General features: G+C 49.4%; 1 protein-coding gene across 12 annotated transcripts in view; it reads left to right on the forward strand.

Annotated features, from left to right (window-relative positions):
• Positions 1–16,952, forward strand: part of PPP2R5C (protein phosphatase 2 regulatory subunit B'gamma) — a 140,219-nt gene that overhangs the window by 6,015 nt on the left and 117,252 nt on the right. For all 12 annotated transcript variants that reach the window (XR_011250388.1, XR_011250386.1, XR_011250387.1 and 9 more), the window contains exon 3: positions 11,599–11,761. Coding sequence is in view for 7 of the 12 variants with exons in the window: in XM_069559830.1 (XP_069415931.1) it covers positions 11,599–11,761 (163 nt within the window). In the remaining 5 variants the exon portion in view is untranslated. The remainder of the gene's footprint in view (positions 1–11,598; positions 11,762–16,952) is intronic.

Below are 16,952 nucleotides of genomic sequence, written 5' to 3' on the forward strand. Positions count from 1 at the left end.
ACCAAAGCCTCTGTGCGGAGGCTGAATTCTGAACTCAGGCTCGCCAGGGGCCTCCCGTGCCCCTTCTCCTATCGTCGTCTTACCGATTTTTTCCAATACAACCGCAAACTGGCCTCCAGGGACACTCGGAGAGGGCTCCAAGGAGTACTTTAAAATCTGTTTTGATGGGACTTCCCTAGCGGCCTGGTGGTTAGGACTCTGTGCTTCCACTGCAGGGGAATCCCTGGTCAAGGAACTAAGATCTCTCATGCCTCTGGGTGGGGCCGAAAAAAACTTTTTAAAAATTCTTATGTAATTATTTTGTTGTTAGTTGTTCAGTTGCTAAGTCACGTCCAGTTCTTTGTGACTCCATTGACTACAGCACGCCAGGCTTCCCTGTCTTTCACTGTGTCCCGGAGTTTGCTCAGACTCATGCTGTCCAACCATCTCATCCTCTGTCGTTCCCTTCTCCTGCCTTCAGTCTTTCCCAGCATCAGGGTCTTTTCCAGTGAGTGGGCTCTTTGCATCATGTGGCTAGAGTATTGGAGCCTCAGCTTCAGCATCAGTTCTTCCAATGAATATTCGGGGTTGATTTCCTTTAGGATTGACTGGTTTGATCTCCTTGCTGTCCAAGGGACTCTACAAGTTATTTTGTTGGGAATGGGAATTCCGCATCATCATTGCTTAGGGCCTAGGTATCCAGGAAGATGGCAGCTCTGCAGAGAGGACGGTTGGATTGGAAGGACATGGGGTCTGGAGGTGCCAGGAGCGCACTGTCCTCAGGGAGTAAGACTCCCTGGGCCATCCCCTCTCCAGCGCCGGCTCCTGTCCTGTGCTACAAGCTGGACACTTAGTGGTCGCAGAGTGCCTCCCACAGGAGACCCACTGCTCTTAAGAGGGCAACCCACCCTCAGCACTGCAGCCTTAGGGGTCCAGGTGCGCCCCTGTGGTGCTGCCCGTGGTGCTGTGCACTCATGAACTCCCCCGGGATACTTGGGCAGCCCCACGAGGTGCCAGCAGCTCCCCGTCTCTGGCGGTGATAAGCAAAATTGCCTCTTGATATGGCCCAGTGTCTCCTGGAGGGCAGAATGGCCCCATGTCACAGCCACTGCTCTAGAAAGCTCTCTGCACAGATCACGCACGCTTGCTTGTGAGTCGTGCCTGGCACATTGATGGGAAGAGCTGTGCTCAGACAGAGGGGCACCCGTACCCCTTCACACCCTTCAGAACTCGTGAGGGTCCCAGAGAGCTTTGACTGAAGTGAGCTATAGCTACGTATTTCATATCAGAAACTAAAAGAGAAAATTTTTTGCTATGCATTTATTTAATACCTATACCACACCTATGACGTGTTGACATAAATGGAATATTTTTTATAAGGAATGACTATTTACAAAAGTTCACTAGGAAAAATGGCATTGCTGTGTGTTTCTGCAAATCCCTGTAATATCTGGCTTAACTGAAGATAGCTGGTCTCCTGAATCTGCGCCTGCATTCTGTCTGTTTTGATATCATGTGTCCAGTAGCCTGTGAGAAATCAGCAGAATGATGGTTATAAAGACAAAGCGTGTCTCAATGTTACCATAAAATTAGGAGACCCCCCCTCCCCAGGGGCCTCAGGGAGACCACTCAGAGACCTGTTGTTTAGACTACTCCTCTCATCCCTTTCCTGCTTTCATCTTTGTATCTCCAACTCAAGTTCATTTGTTCTGAAATTTAGAGGAAACTTTTTCTCACCATCCTGGAACATGTCTTTTCCCCATCTTTTCAATTGCATAGCAGTTATTTGCTCTGCCAATTATTTACCATGTATATAGTGCCTCGGACAACTTTAATTCACCTGAGATTTACCTCCCAACTAGACCGAGACCTTGAGGACAGCACTTTGACTGGGTTCTTCTTCGCACTCGCCAGATGTGTTAGGGCCTAGAGTCAAGAAGTGCTTGGTGGTGGACTTTGAAAGTATTCAGGAAAGAAGAGAGCTTCAAATCAATCAGCTGGCTGCTTTCTTTCTGATTCTGTAAATTTGAAAGAAAAAAATCTCTCTTGTTAAGAGGCTTATTTATGTATCGTCTCCTTGATCATCTAAGGGAATGTTAATGCTGAATTTTCATTCAGTGTAATTTGTTTCAAATAAATAGCATTATATTAGAGCAGAAGATTGGGCCTTCCCGGTGGCTCAGCAGTAAAGAATCCTGCAACTCAGGAGCCACAGGAGACACGGGTTCAAACCCTGGGCTGGAAAGATTCCCTGGAGGAGGGCATGGCAACCCACCCCAGTTTTCTTGCCTGGAGAATTCCATGGACAGATAAGCTGGCATGCTACAGTCCATGGGGTCGCAAAGAGTCGGACACGATGGAAGCACCTCAGCACACACACACACAAATCTGAAGCTTATCATCTTAGGTGTTTTTTCTGATGTTTCTAAAGATTTTTGTAAAAGGTTTGGTTGGCCCTTGGATAACATGGGGGTTGGGTGTCAACCATTTGCACAGTCAGAAATCCCAGCATAATTTAGAGTTGGCCCTTTGTATCCACAAATCTTGGGTGCTTTATCATTCTTATTTTAAATTTATTTTGGGAATATTTCTCAGTAGAACATACGTATTTTATAAGTTGGTGTGTACATATATGGAAAGAGAGACAAAAGTTTGAGTGTGTCTTGTCCTGTTAAGGCACTGGGGAAGACAAGAGAGAGGCCTGCGTCGTCACCCATGAAGCGTGTTTTCTGTTATTTGTAAAGGGTCACAGCTGTTGCTGTCAGACATTGAGTAGATTTGGGGGTAACTTGGCTCCCATCGTTTGCACTCAGCAGCTGCTGAATGGATGGGTCGAGGTAGGGCACGTTCTTGTAAAGAGCTCCCTGCAGCCATGGGCGAGGAAAGCAGAGGGTTTAAAGTAGACACAGGAGCCCCTGAGCGCACGTGGGACGCGGGGCTTGGCAGTGGACATGGGGAGTGCCTCGCGGGTAAAGCCAGTGGAGAAGGTCCATGAGCACCCCTCTCCTCTTCAGCAAAAGCTCCACTGCCTGACGAGTAAGCCTGGAACTGACTTGTATGAGATAACGGGAAGCATCCCTGTTCGTGGGAGCTCCTGGGTCAGCCTTCTCCCAGCGAGTGCGGGCCTGGAGCCCTGCCTGCGGTGGTGGCGAGGTCACCGCCCCCGGTGAGGGGTGCAGGGCGGGCGAGTCAGTCTGCAGCAGCATGAATCACGGGGATCTTTTCCTAAGTCACAGGGAAAATTCCTCTGGAAGATGGCAACTGTCACAGTGTCTCCGGTGTTTCCTTAAGTACTGGGCGGCTGCCCAGGTCGGGACACGATGCTGTCTGGCTTGGCCCAGCGTTCTGGTAACAGCCTGGCGTCTTCCTGTCAGCCAGTGGTGTTGAGCCAAGTCTCCCCAGGCCCAGCTTGTAGGTCAGCTTCCAGAACAGCAGCTGCTGAGATGTGCTGCTTCCCAAACCCCGGGCACAGTGTCATCTTCGTTTTCTCCACCTGAGGGCGGGAGAGAGCCAGCCTAGAAGTAAACACTGCAAGAGGGGAGGAAGAAAAGCTCTTCGTTGGAGGACTTCACGTTTTCCTCTGTCATGATGGAAGTGTTGGTTGCTCAGTCGTGTCCGACTCTTTGCAACCCCATGGACTATAGCCCGCTAAGCTCCTCCATCCATGGGATTCTCCAGGCAAGAATACTGGAGTGGGGTGCCATTTCCTTCTCTAGGGGGGTCTTCCCGACCCAGGGATCAAACTCAGGTTTCTTGCATTGCCAGTAGATCCTTTACCCTCTGAGAAGACTTTATCATAAGTGGTTTGGGTTTTTTTTTAATATTGATTTATTTGACTCCAGCAGCTTTAGTTGCCGCATGTGAGAGCTTCCCTGCATTTTGTGGGATCTAGGTCCCTGACCAGGCACCAGACCCATGCCCCGCTGTGCTGGGAGTGCAGAGTCTTAGCCACTGGACCAAAATGAGCTTGAGCAAGGCTCTAAAGGGGCACTGTGTGTGCATGCTAAGTCACTTCAGTCGTGTCCAGCTATTTTGCAGCCCCATGGACTGTAGCCCACCAGGCTCCTCTGTCCATGAGATTCTCCAGGCAAGAATACTGGAGTGTGTTGCCTTTTCCTTCTCCAGGGCATCCTCTCGGCCCAGGAACCTAACTCATATCTATTACACCTCCTGCATTGGCAGGCGGGTTCTTTTACCACTAGCGCCACCAAAGGGGCGCTAGTTCTGACCTAAAGCTGGTTTTGCCCAGTGGGAGTAGCAGTGTGCCTGGCACCGCTAAGATGCAAGACCTGCGCCATCCAAGAGTTAGCTAGCTGTTTGACACATGCGGCTAAGTGTAACAGAAAATAAATCAGATTGGGAAGTTCAGTTCCTCGGTCACACCAGCCGCATTCCACATGCTTAGTGGCCACATGTGGCCGTGGGTCCCCTGCTGGACAGCACACAGGGAGCGAACCACTTTGCAGGAAGTTCTACTGGACGGAGCGGCGTCAGACCCCAGCAGTAGCTTTCAAAATAATTCCAGTGTGAGCGCTTTGAACTTGTTAGCTGTCACTCTTCTTAATATAAAGGATCAAACCTAGGATTAAATTTAGGAGACAAGAAGACATATAAACTGGCCAAAAGAGCAAATGGGTAAAATTAGAGAAAAGAGGCAGGTGACAAGGGGATGTGAGGTGGGAAAGAGGCCCCGCCTACCTTCTAAAGCCCCACCCCTGATACTCAGCCCAAGGCCACGCCCTCCCCATCGGAGTGGACCCAGGGCGGTGGTGGGGAAACAGCGGCCTTACGTCCTTCTCGTCTTTCTCTTTAGACATTTATCTTTATTTGCAGGTTGGGGGTGGCGGGGATCAAAACACACTTGGTTTTAAAAACAAGAGTCCAGAAGTCTGCAGTTTCACATTTTCCTTGATCTCTGAGCCCTGCACCCTAGAGCAGGGCTGGTCTGGCTCCTTCCAGATCTAACCAGTGCTGCATGCCGAGAGGGAGAGCCTGACCTCTGAAGGGCGAGGCCTTTCTGCTTGCAGGGTGAGCCTCCTCTCTCCCAGAGTCATCTTCCTCCCCTCAGCTAGCATTCTCTTGGTCTCTTCTCTCTTTCTTTCCTTCCTGACACATTGTCTTATTTTATTCAAATACCAGTCTGCTCACACATGGTCCAGGAACACCCACATAATTGTTGTTGTTCAGTTGCTCAGTCGGGTCTGACTCTGTAATCCGAGGACTGCAGCACACCAGGCTTCTGTGTCCTTCACCATCTCCTGGCGTTTGTTCAAACTCATGTCCTTTGAGTCGGTGATGCCATCCAGCCATCTCCTCTAGTCTTTCCTAGCATCAGGGTCTTTTCCAATGTGTCAGCTCTTCACATCAGGTGGCCAAAGTATTGGAGCTTCCTTTAAGATTGACTTGTTTGATCTCCTTGCTATCCAAGGGGCTCTCAAGAATCTTCCTCAGCACCACAGTTCAGAAGCATCAATTCTTCGGCTCTCAGCCTTTTTTATGGTCCAACTCTCACATCCATACATGACTGCTGGAAAAACCATAGTTTTGACTATATGGACCTTTGTTGGCAAAGTGATATCTCTGCTTTTTAATACGCTGTCTACGTTTGTCATAGCTTTTCTTCGAAGAAGCAAATGTCTGTTAATTTCATGGCTGCAGTTACCATCCGCGGTGATTTTAGAGCCCAAGAAAATAAAGTCTCTCACTGTTTCTATTGTTTCCTCATCTGTTTGCCATGAAATGATGGGACCAGATGCCGTGATCTTAGTTTTTTTAATGTTGAGTTTTAAGCCAGCTTTTTCACTCTCTTCTTTAACCTTCATTAAGAAGCGCTTTAGTTCCTCTTCACTTTCTGCCATTACAATGATATCATCTGCCTGTCTGAGGTTGCTGATATTTCTCCCTGCAGTCTTAATTCCAGCTTGTGCTTCATCCAGCCCAGCATTTCGCATGATGTACTCTGCATATAAGTTAAATAAGCAGGGTGACAATATACAGCCTTGACGTACTCTTTTCCCAATTTGGAACCAGTCCATTGTTCTATGTCTGGTTCCAACTGTTGTTTCTTGACCTGCATACAGGTTTCTCAGGAAACAGGTAAGGTGGTCAGGTATTCCCATTTCTTATTTTCTACAATTTGTTGTGATCCACACAGTCAAAGGCTTTAGCATAGTCAATGAAGCAGATGTAGACATTTTTCTGGAATTCTCTTGCTGCTTCTGTGATCCAATGGATGGATGTTGGCAATATGATCTCTGGTTCTTCTGCCTTTCCTAAATCCAGCTTGTATATCTGGAGGTTCTCAGTTCACATGCCATTGAAGCCTCTCTTGGAGGATTTTGAGCACTACCTTGCTAGCATGTGAAATGAGCACAATTGTATGGTAGTTTAAACATTGATATAATAAAGCAGATATAATCACATATGAAAGATTGGTCTTTAGACATTATAACCAGTGATGCCACACTTGCCCACAATCTCCCCTACATAAAGCCATAGTCAGGCCTTGGTGGCCACTAAGCCATTCAACAGAGCTTCCTTAACTACACTGTCTGAAGCTGCCAGTCTTAGCACTGTGGACAGTGTCTTTCAAGCTCTGAATAGCTGTAGAGATCTCAGCAGGAGATGGAGGAACCAGCTTAACCTTGGCGTAGCACCCAAGCATGGCCAGTCCAAGCTTCAAGTCAGAGCAGCGTTGACCACGCCACGGCCTACCCGCAAGGTTACCAACAAACCGGGCTGTGGTTCTTTGGTGGAAAGTCCATCACGCCGCCTGGCCAGCCGAATGGCTATCGTATTTTGCATTGCACCCAGTCACCCAGCAGGCACGTTCTGAGGGCCCGCTGTGTGCTGAGCACCACCACAGGTGCTGGGGATTCGACGCGGGGCACAGCAGGGACCCTGCATGCATGCAGTTTGCTTTCAGTGAGTGCCGTGTACTCTCTTGTATCTAAGGGGCAGGCAGCGGTCACACTGGTGTGGGACCACCTTGTGCTGTGCAGAGCCGCGGTCCCGGGGCTCCGGACGCCAGCAGCTCCCGCTGGTCCTCGTGACACCGAATCCAGGCATGTCACATGTCCAGACACCCCTGGTGGGCAGGACCACTTCTGGCTGCCCTGTGCTGGAAGCCAGGAGGCTACTGCAGGCTGTCAGGGACAGTCTCCCCAGGGAGACGAGGGCAAAGGTGAGACCTGAGGGTGGAGAAGGAGCCAGAGATGCAGAGATCTGGGAAAGGGTGTTCCAGCCAGAGGAAGCAGCTAGTACAAAGGCCCAGGCAGGAGGGAGCTGGGTGTGTCCACCAGAAAGAAGGCCAGCCGGGCTGGAGAGGAGCGAGGCGCGTTGAGGAGTTTGGAGAGATGGCACACAGGCCGCGCCCAGCAGGCTCTCAGGCTCGTCTGCGGCATCTTGGGTTCTTATTCTAAGATGACGGGGTGAGCAGGGACACGAGATGATCCGACCTAAGTGGTTCTAAAGACCTCTGCACCTGCTGGGTAGGAACCAGAGGGGCAAGAGTGGGAACAGGGAGGCGCGCTTCAGGTCGAAGACCCAGCCCCTCAGATGCCGGGGTTCCTCGTCCACACTTGGGAGGGTGAGGCTGGGCCCGGCACTTCAGTTGGGTGGGCTTGTCAGCTGACCACTGGCTTTACAGGCCTGAGCTGAGAGCTGGCCCTTGTGGCTTCTGACCCCTGAAGGCAGAATGCAGACAGCTGTGCTCTGCAGGCCGGCTCCTACCCTCGCCGCCTTTGTTTTTTCCTGGACAGCCTGGTTTCTTCGGAGAATGCTTTTCCTCCCTCACAGACAGCCGGTTCTCCAGTGTCACACACACGTGGTTCAGTAGCTGTGGATGGTCAGTGTTCAGTCGAGAAAGTAATCTCCTTTTCAGCCCCATATCTCTTCTTTTAAAGTTTTTGGGGTTTTTTTTGTTTTTTTTTTTTGGCCGTGCTGCGCAGCATGTGGGATCTTAGTTCCGCCCCCAGGGATCGAGCCTATGCTCCCTGCGTTGGACACACAGAGTGTTAACCACTGGATCGCCAGGGAAAGTCCCTTCGGCCCCAAACTTCACTCCTGCGCACACTGTGCCCAGCATTTCTGAGTGTGGGGGCTCTGTGGAAGCCGGTCGCCTGCCTTTTCCTGCCAGCCTTACCCGCTGTGTGGCTTCCAGAGCGAGGCTGCCCGGGCCTCGTTTCGTTGGCCTCACCCCTCCGTCTGCTTTCTACTCTCGAGACATCTGGGGAACACTGTCTCGTCCTTAGATGCACCAGCGACTCCTCGTGCAGCTCTTGTGATTGGAGGTTGTAACTTTCCGTGCCTTCATTATCACTTGTTTAAGACTTACACCGTTAAGGGTGAGTGCAGGCCTGACCTCGATCAGGAAACTCTCTTCTGTTCTTCCTGTTTTCTCACCCCTCAGCCAGGTGTCGTTGGCAGCTATTCATTTCTGCCATTGTAGCAAGTGAGCAGCCATGGCCAGTGGTGAATAAATGGGTGTGGTTGTGTTCCAGTAAAACTTTGTTTGCAGAAACAGGTAGGGAGCCAGATTTGGCCCATGGGCCATAACTCACTGACCCCTGGCTTAGTGGACTCCAAATCAGATTCAGGACTGAAGAGAAACCCTTTGGTGAGAGGCTGGGCACTGATGCTGCCTTATGAGTTTCTGGGCTCTGCTCTGAAACCTGTGGAGACTGTGCTCTGTGAAAGAGATATGCCTTTGTCTTTGACCCCACTCCCCACCTAGATGCTGTTGAGAGGCCAGTGATTTGGCCCTGCTCAAATGAGCGATGACTTCCCTGGTGGCTTAGATGGTAAAGCATCTGCCTGCAGTGCGGGAGACCCAGGTTCAATCCCTGGGTTGGGAAGATCTGGAGAAGGAAATGGCAACCCACTCTAGTATTCTTGCCTGGAGAATCCCATGGACGGAGGAGCCTGATAAGCTACAGTCCATGGGGTTGCAAAGAGTTAGACACGACTGAGCGACTTCACTTTCACTTTCACTTTACAGTAATCTTACCTGGAAAATTCCACAGATAGAGTAGCCTGGTAGGCTACAGTCCATGGGGTTGCAAAGAGTCAGACGTGACTGAGCAACTTCACTTTCTTTCGCTTTAAATGAGCGATAAATGTCTTTCAGCTAATTGTGAATTTTTCAAATTGCAGTGTTTGAATGGCAGGAAAGAGGTGCTTGTTTAGTAGTGATCCCCTGTATGGGGAAACATCTAGAAATGAGGCTTTATCACAAATCCAGTTGTCTGTTTTGCTGTTTGAATGAAATATCTCAGAATACTGAGAAGCTGACAAATACCCATATATTGCTGTCCACATTTCTTTTCACTCTGACTTTATGGGGGTGCAGTTGCCTGGCTGTATAGGAAGTGGGGGATTTGGGCATACTGCTGGGTCCAGAGACCTTCAGGCTTGAAGCACCTCACGTTAGAAACTGCCAAGGACCGCTTTTCCTGAGGGTGAGGAAGCCCCTCCCCTGGGCTGCTTGCAAGACATGGGAAGGTGGGGAGTCTCATGCCCCCAGCAGACACACCTCTTGCTGTGCCCCTCCCTGGGGGCGCAGCGGTGTGCAGGGGCTGGGCAGGGGGCGCCTGACAGACTCCCCCTGCCCAGCCCTCCAAGAGCCCACTGCCAAGGCCTCGAGGGTCCCGACAACCAGCAGTGATAGACGCCCCACCCCCCAGAGTCCGCACAGCCCTGCTGTAAAGAGGCCCTGAGCTGAGAAGAGTGGTCCTGCCCCACTTCACTGATGGGGCTTCATGTGAGCTTCAGGGCATCCCGAGGCCCCCACGTCCCACCTGGAAATGCAGCTGCCTCTGACATAGCGGTGGGGGTCAGCACCCTCGCTTCAGAACCTCCAGAGCCCGCTGAATTGCAGCGACGTCCAGTGGAAGGAAAAGGGCAGCTCTTTTGATAAATAATTCTGAGTTTGATAAACTTCCCATCGGACTTCCCTGGCGGTCCAGTGGTTACAACTCCATGCTTCCACGGCAGGAGGCGCAGCTTCCATCCCCGGTGGAGGAACTAAGATCCTGCAGGCCACACAGCGCATCCAGATATTAATAATAATGATCATTTTCCATTACTGATCCAAAAACAAACAAGGCTGAAGCCAGTCTCGGAGTACCTCTCACCTCACTGAGTGGATACATAAAAATGAAACTGCCCATCACCTCCTTTCCCGGAGTGGCAAGGAAAGGAAGAAGTTAGTCTGCTTAGATCTTACCCAAGTCAAGTAGTTTAGACAGTATCATTCTTCTTTAGAAAAATTTCTTGTAATTTCAAGATGGACGGTTGAGTTTTCATTTTGTGTGTAAACACCTAAACCAGGGAAGCACCCAGTTGTCCATCACTGACTGTTGAGCCGACACGAGCGCCTTCTCACGCCAGAGCCCCGAGCAGCCTTGGAAGTGCATGCCTGCGGCTCCAGGGCTGCTGTGAGTCCGTCTAGAAGGACAAAAGCCCTTTGGGAGCGCTGGGTTAGCAGCTGTGGAGTGCCTCTCTCTGTTCCACACCGGTTCCTCCCTTGTGCGTGGCTGGCGCTGTCCTTGATGTGAGCTGGCATTCATAGTTCAAAAGTCCAAGAGCTGCCAGTCTTCTTTTGGAGGGGAGACCACTGTCCGCGCCAGGCCCTGTTTAGAGGTCAGTGGAGGGTCACAGGACAAGGAAGCTCCTGGTTCTGCCCGAGACAGTGGGTTGAGGGCAGGGGCTTCTGTAAACAAGCTGAAAGGGAACAGATGGCATCCTTTCTTATATGTGGTAAAAGATACACAGCACGACATGTACCCCAAGCGACACTTCGTCCATTCACCGTGTTGCGCAGCCGTCGCCACTGTCTAGTTGCAGACATGGTCGTCACCCCGGAAGGGAACCCCCTAAGCATCGCGCCTTCGCTTTTCACCTCCCGCACTGCTAGGCCCTGACAACCACTCACCTGCCGTCTCTCTGTGGATTTCCCTGTCCTGGTTGCTTTGTACAGAGGGGGTCATACAGTACGTGGCCTTTTGCGGCTGGCTTCTTTCATGGCGCGTGGTGTTTTCAAGGTCCACCAGGTTTGCGGCTTGTCTCTGTACATCACTGCTTTTCGTGGCTGAGTAGTACTCCGATGTGTGGATATACCATGTTGTGCGTTATCATTTGATAGACAGGTGGGCTTTCCTGTCTTTGGTGGTTGTGAATAGTGCCACTGTGAACACTGGTGTGCAAGGCTTCGCTTCAGCACCACTCTTTCAGTTCATTTGGCTACATACCTAAGAGTGGGCAAAAGTCCCTTTTGCCAAGTGAGGAAACATTTTCATAGGTTCCAGAAATTAGGATATGAGCATTTTTCAAGGGTCACTGTCATCAACCTATGTATACATCAGCCCTATATTCAGAAGTTCGAAAGATGCAGGGAATTAGGTGTATCTGTGAAATCTCCAAAAAAAAAGCATCACTGGGGTGGGATGTAACCGCAGACTCTGGCGGCTTGTAAGCAATTGAGTTATTTTCTAGTAGCTTGAAAGAGACTATCCCAGAGCAAAACTTTCCTTTTTCATGTGTATTTTTCCCTTTCTAATTGTGCTATAAACTACAACTGTTTGACATACTTATTTGTTTTTGTCTTCATTTTGGAAACAGATTCCCAGCAGGAAAAACAGTCTTATTGCTGCCCCGTCTGCAGTATCTAGTAAAATAAAAGTGCCAGCCCCTCAGCCCATAGTGAAGAAAGACAAGCGGCAAAATTCTTCCAGGTTTAGCGCCAGCAATAATAGAGAACTTCAGAAACTACCGTCTTTAAAAGGTAATTTTTATTATTCATCTTTTGAAAGTTGAAGTTTGCCCACTTAGGGGTGAGGAGCAACATTTGGATGGTTTGCTAGCTTCTTTTGCTGTGTTTAAATTCTGTAGGGTTATTTTTTCCTCTTTATTGAGTTTTTTCAGGTTGAATGCCACTAACTTAACCAACTAATATTTCAAATTCCAGAGCTATTTACGATAAAAATGTCATCATGAGTACGTTACGGGTATAAAATACTTAACACACACAGAGGAAATACTTAACTTTTCATGTTAATTGTAATTCAGCTAGCCAGTTTTCTTTCAAGTAATTCTCCTCTTTCGTTTGTCTTAGAACTCTGGAAATCCAGAAAGGAGTTACTACAAGTAGAGTAATTGTAAAAACTATGGTAGAACCTCTTCATTATTCTGGTGCTGGAGAAGTAAGGATGATAGCAATAGTCTTTTATGGACTTTCTCCTTCTGGGTCACTTGGGGATTCCCTCTACCCGGGGTTTCCTGCTTGAGGTTAGTCAGGGGACAGTGCTCTTTGCTTCAAGTTTCCCCCCAAAACGGCCCAGCCACCCCTTTCTGTCTGGGGGGTATTCACTCCCTGAAAGTGCTTCTCCAAGAGATTTTGAGATTGAAGTACATAAAATCTTATTGGGGAAGCAAGGTAAGGACCCCAAAGTCAAATATGAACCTCTGAAAAGCTTTATGTTTACTAACTTATAAGACTAGTGTAATAAAGCATCAAACATTTTTCATACCTTAAATTCCTAACAGTGGATCTTCTACGGTTAATTTTCCTTGTGTATGAACTTGCAGCAGGAAGCTTGTCATCTTTACAGGTGTATTCCCGTGCCTTCCGCATGGCAGGGCACAGAGCCGGAGCTCAGTATAGATGTTTGCGGGAGAGAGGGTGGATGGAGAGAGGGTGGATGGATGGGGGGAGAGAGGGTGGGGGGAGAGAGGGGGTGGAGGGAGGGAGAGAGAGAGGGTGGGGGAATGGATGGAGGGAGGGTGGGTGGAGAGAGGGTGACTGGAGCGAGAGAGGAGTGTGTTGGGGAGGGTGGATGGATGGAGGGGGTGGAATAGTGGGTGGAGGAAGGGATTGATGGATTCATGGATGTACTTCTGACCCCTCGCTTGCTAGGGATCCAGGCTCTCCTCTCACTGCCTTCTGCAGAGCTTGTGTCTGGCTTGTGTTTGGTTTAGCTGTGTAGCAGATAGCGTGCCTAGCAAATCCTTCTGGAGGAGTCTTCCCTCCCTAATAGTCCGTGCCTTTCTGGTGCTGTTCAGCCATTCACCAGACACCGTGTGGAACACCCCCACACCAGCCCTGCTCTAGGTTCTGGGGGTTCCCCATCCAGGAAACCCCAGGGCCTGCTCTCCTGGAGCCAGCGCCTCCTTCACCAGGGGGAACCCCCCGGGAGCGAGTGAAGGGCCGCCTGCTGTCCCTGCTCCTGGGGCCACTGTGCTGAGCCTTCAGACGTGGGCGTTGTCCCCAGGGCCTGTCCCAGCTGGAGGTCGGCCCCTGCCCACGAGGCTGTGCCCCACCAGGCCGACCCCTTCCCTTCTTGCACCCAGAAAGACACACCCACGTAGCCTGAGTCTCACCCTGGCCAAGCCATGCCCCTCATCGGTCTTGCGTGGTGCATCTTTCCTGGCTGTTCTAAAACATTAGCGCCTCTTACTTTGCCGACTAAGGTCCGTCCAGTCAAGGCTATGGTTTCTCCTGTGGTCACGTATGGATGTGAGAGTTGGACTGTGAAGAAGGCTGAGCGCCGAAGAATTGATGCTTTTGAACTGTGGTGTTGGAGAAGACTCTTGAGAGTCCCTTGGACTGCAAGGAGATCCAACCAGTCCATTCTGAAGGAGATCAGCCCTGGGTGTTCTTTGGAAGGAATGATGCTAAAGCTGAAACTCCAGTACTTCGGCCACTGATGCGAAGAGCTGACTCATTGGAAAAGACTCTGATGCTGGGAGGGATTGGGGGCAGGAGGAGAAGGGGAGGACAGAGGATGAGATGGCTGGATGGCATCACAGACCCGATGGACGTGAGTCTGAGTGAACTCCGGGAGTTGGTGATGGACAGGGAGGCCTGGCGTGCTGCGATTCATGGGGTCGCAGAGTTGGATACGACTGAGCGACTGAACTGAACTGAATTGAAGCACGTCAGAGCACGTTTTGTCTGGTTCAGAAAAAAATAGGAATTGACTGGAATTACAGTAAAGATATAGTTCCTGGTGGAATTCTGTTTTCATGATACTCTACCCGTCTAGGACAGTGGTACGCTGCCTCGCTTTTTCAGCTCTTGTTTTCTGACTTTTCGTAAGGTTTTATGACTTTTCCTGGGATTCTCTACCCTGTGTTAAATTTCCTCCCAAGCGCTTTCTAGGTCTTGTCACTCTTGCGTTGTGTCTTTTCCATTTATGCTTCTAATTCGTTCCTATTAATCTAGTGAAAAGCGGTTGGTTTTTTAATGTTTTCTTACTCTGTCACCAAATTTTCTTATTAATCTTAATAATGTTTTTGTTAGCATCCGTATATATAGCTCTGTCATTTGTAATTGGAGAAGGCAGTGGCACCCCACTCCATTACTCTTGCCTGGAAAATCCCACGGATGGAGGAGCCTGGCAGGCTGCAGTCCATGGGGTCGCTAAGAGTCAGACACGACTGAGCGACTTCACTTTCACTTTTCACTTTCATGCATTGGAGAAGGCAATGGCAACCCACTCCAGTACTCTTGCTTAGAGAAAACCAGGGTCGGGGGAGCCTGGTGGGCTGCCGTCTATGGGGTCGCACAGAGTCGGACACGACTGAAGCGACGCAGCAGCAGCATTTGTAATTAGGTATTTTTCTCTTCCAGCATCTGTACCAACAAATACTGGTGCTCTTAGTTTTATTTTGCCTTCAGCTGGGACCAGTAACACATAGATATCAGCAGTGTGAGCGTGCCCCCGTGGTCTCCCGTTTGGGTGACCGGCTTCAGCTTTTCCTCGGGAAAACGGCCCTCGGTTTCTGGTGAATCTTGCTGGCCCGGCGTGCTGCCGCTTCACGGTCCACATTTTGCACCGCTGTTTCGGTGTCGCTGTGGCTGGCGGGTCATGTCCTAGCGCCGCTGCTGCATTTTATCAGATGCTGTATGGTTTTTCTCCTTAGGATGTTAATTCAGTAACTGCTGTGTGGGTAAATTTTCCGGCTTTGAACTGTCCTTGCATTACTGAGAGGAGCCTCAGGATCGTCGCAGTGTGACTTTGCTGTACGCTGTGCTCAGTTCAATCTTCGTTACTCTCTGCCTCCACGTTTACCGCGTGACGCTGGGCATGGTTTTCTTCGCTTTCTGTAAACTGCTGCACTGTATCAGACCTAGAGTGTGTGCGTCCTGGTACTCTGCACTCTTTCCTGGATACCGTCTAGAGAACCGCACACCACTCTCTCATGCCTTCTCTCACAGAGGTTGTCTGATGCACCCAAGTTTAGCAGAGATCAAATATGGAAGAACAGATGCATCTCACAGTCCGTGGCATAGGGTGAAAGGTTGTGGCAGAACTCGGCTGGGCCTAGTGCTTTGCTCAGGATGAATCTGCAGATCCCTGCCTTGGGAGGCCAGGTTAGGCCGGGTCACGTGTTAACTCACACACTGTGCTCTTTAAAGAATCTCTTAGTTTCTCCTACCTCTGTGGTGGTGCTGTCTCCTTGTGAGTTCATTTATTCTTCTGATTATTTCCTTTTCAATATACTTCATTTCCACTTTTAATTATCCTGTTTTCTTTTCTTTTTTTTTCCCTCAGTGTTTATATACAGAGTTCACTTAACTTAAAGCCACGTGTTCCTCTGAGTATAATTTTAGCTCTGCCCATAGATTTTTCTTGCTTTTTCTAAAATATAGCCTTTTTAAAAGTTTTATTGAGGCATAACTTACATACTATAGAATTCACTAATTATAATTGGAAATGAGTATTATTATAATTAACATGTAGAGTTGTGCAGCCATTACCACAATGTATTAATAGTTTTAGAATGTTTCCATCGCCCCTTATGCTCAATTGCCATCAGCCCGCACTCCTATCCCAGCTCCAGGCGGCCACTGATTTGCTTTCCGCCTCTTTGTTGGTCGGTCACTAAGTCATGTCCGACTCTTTGTGACCCCGTGGACTGTATAGCACACCAGGCTTCCCTGTCCTTCACTATGTCCCAGAATTTGCTCAAACTTATGTCCATTGAGTCGGTGATGCCATCCAACCATCTCATCCTTGGTTGTCCCCTTCTCATCCTGCCTTCAGTCTTTGCCAGCAAAAGGGTCTTTTCCAGTGAGTCAGCTCTTCACATCAGGTGGCCAAAGTATTAGAGCTTTGGCATCAGTCCTTCCAGTGAATATTCAGGGTTGATTTCTTTTAGGATTGACTGGTTTGATCTCCTTGCTGTTCAAGGGATCCCTAAGAGTCTTCTGTAGCACCACACTCCAAAAGCATCAATTCTTCAGCACTCAACTGTTTTTATGGTCCAACTCTCACATCCCTACATGACTGCTGGAAAAACCATAACTTTGACTAAACGGACCTTAGTCAGGAAAGTGATGACTGTTTTTTAATATACTGTCTAGGTTTGTGATAGCTTTTCTCCCAAGAAGGAAGCAAGCGTCTTTTAATTTCATGGCTGCAGTCACCGTCCGCAGTGATTTTGGAACCCAAGAAAATAAAATATGCCACTGTTTCCACTTTTTCCTAATCTATTTGCCATGAAGTGATGGGACCAGATGCCATGGTCTTAGTTTTTTGAATGCTGAGTTTTAAGCCAGCTTTTCGACTCTCTTCTTTTACCCTCATCAGGAGGCTCTTTACTTCCTCTTTCTTTCTGCCGTTAGGGCGGCGTGCTAAGGTGCGTGTATGCACGCTGTCACTTCAGTCATGTCTGACTCTTCGTGGCCCTGTGGACTGTAGCCTGCCAGGCTCCTCTATCTGTGGGATTCTCCAGGCAGTAATACTGGAGTGGGTTGCCATGCCCTCCTCCAGGGGATCTTCCCCACCCAGGAATTGAATCCGAGTCTCTTGTGTCGCCTGCATCAGCAGGCAGGTTCTTTACCACTCGCGCCACCTGGGAAGCCCAGTTGCCTTGGTATCCTTATCAAAAACCAATTGACCATACATGTAAAAATTAATTTCTGGACTCTCAATTTTGTCATATCAATCTATATGCCTACTTTACCGCAG

Source organism: Ovis canadensis, chromosome 18 (genome assembly GCF_042477335.2).
Source record: "Ovis canadensis isolate MfBH-ARS-UI-01 breed Bighorn chromosome 18, ARS-UI_OviCan_v2, whole genome shotgun sequence".
NCBI classification, from domain to species: domain Eukaryota; kingdom Metazoa; phylum Chordata; class Mammalia; order Artiodactyla; family Bovidae; genus Ovis; species Ovis canadensis.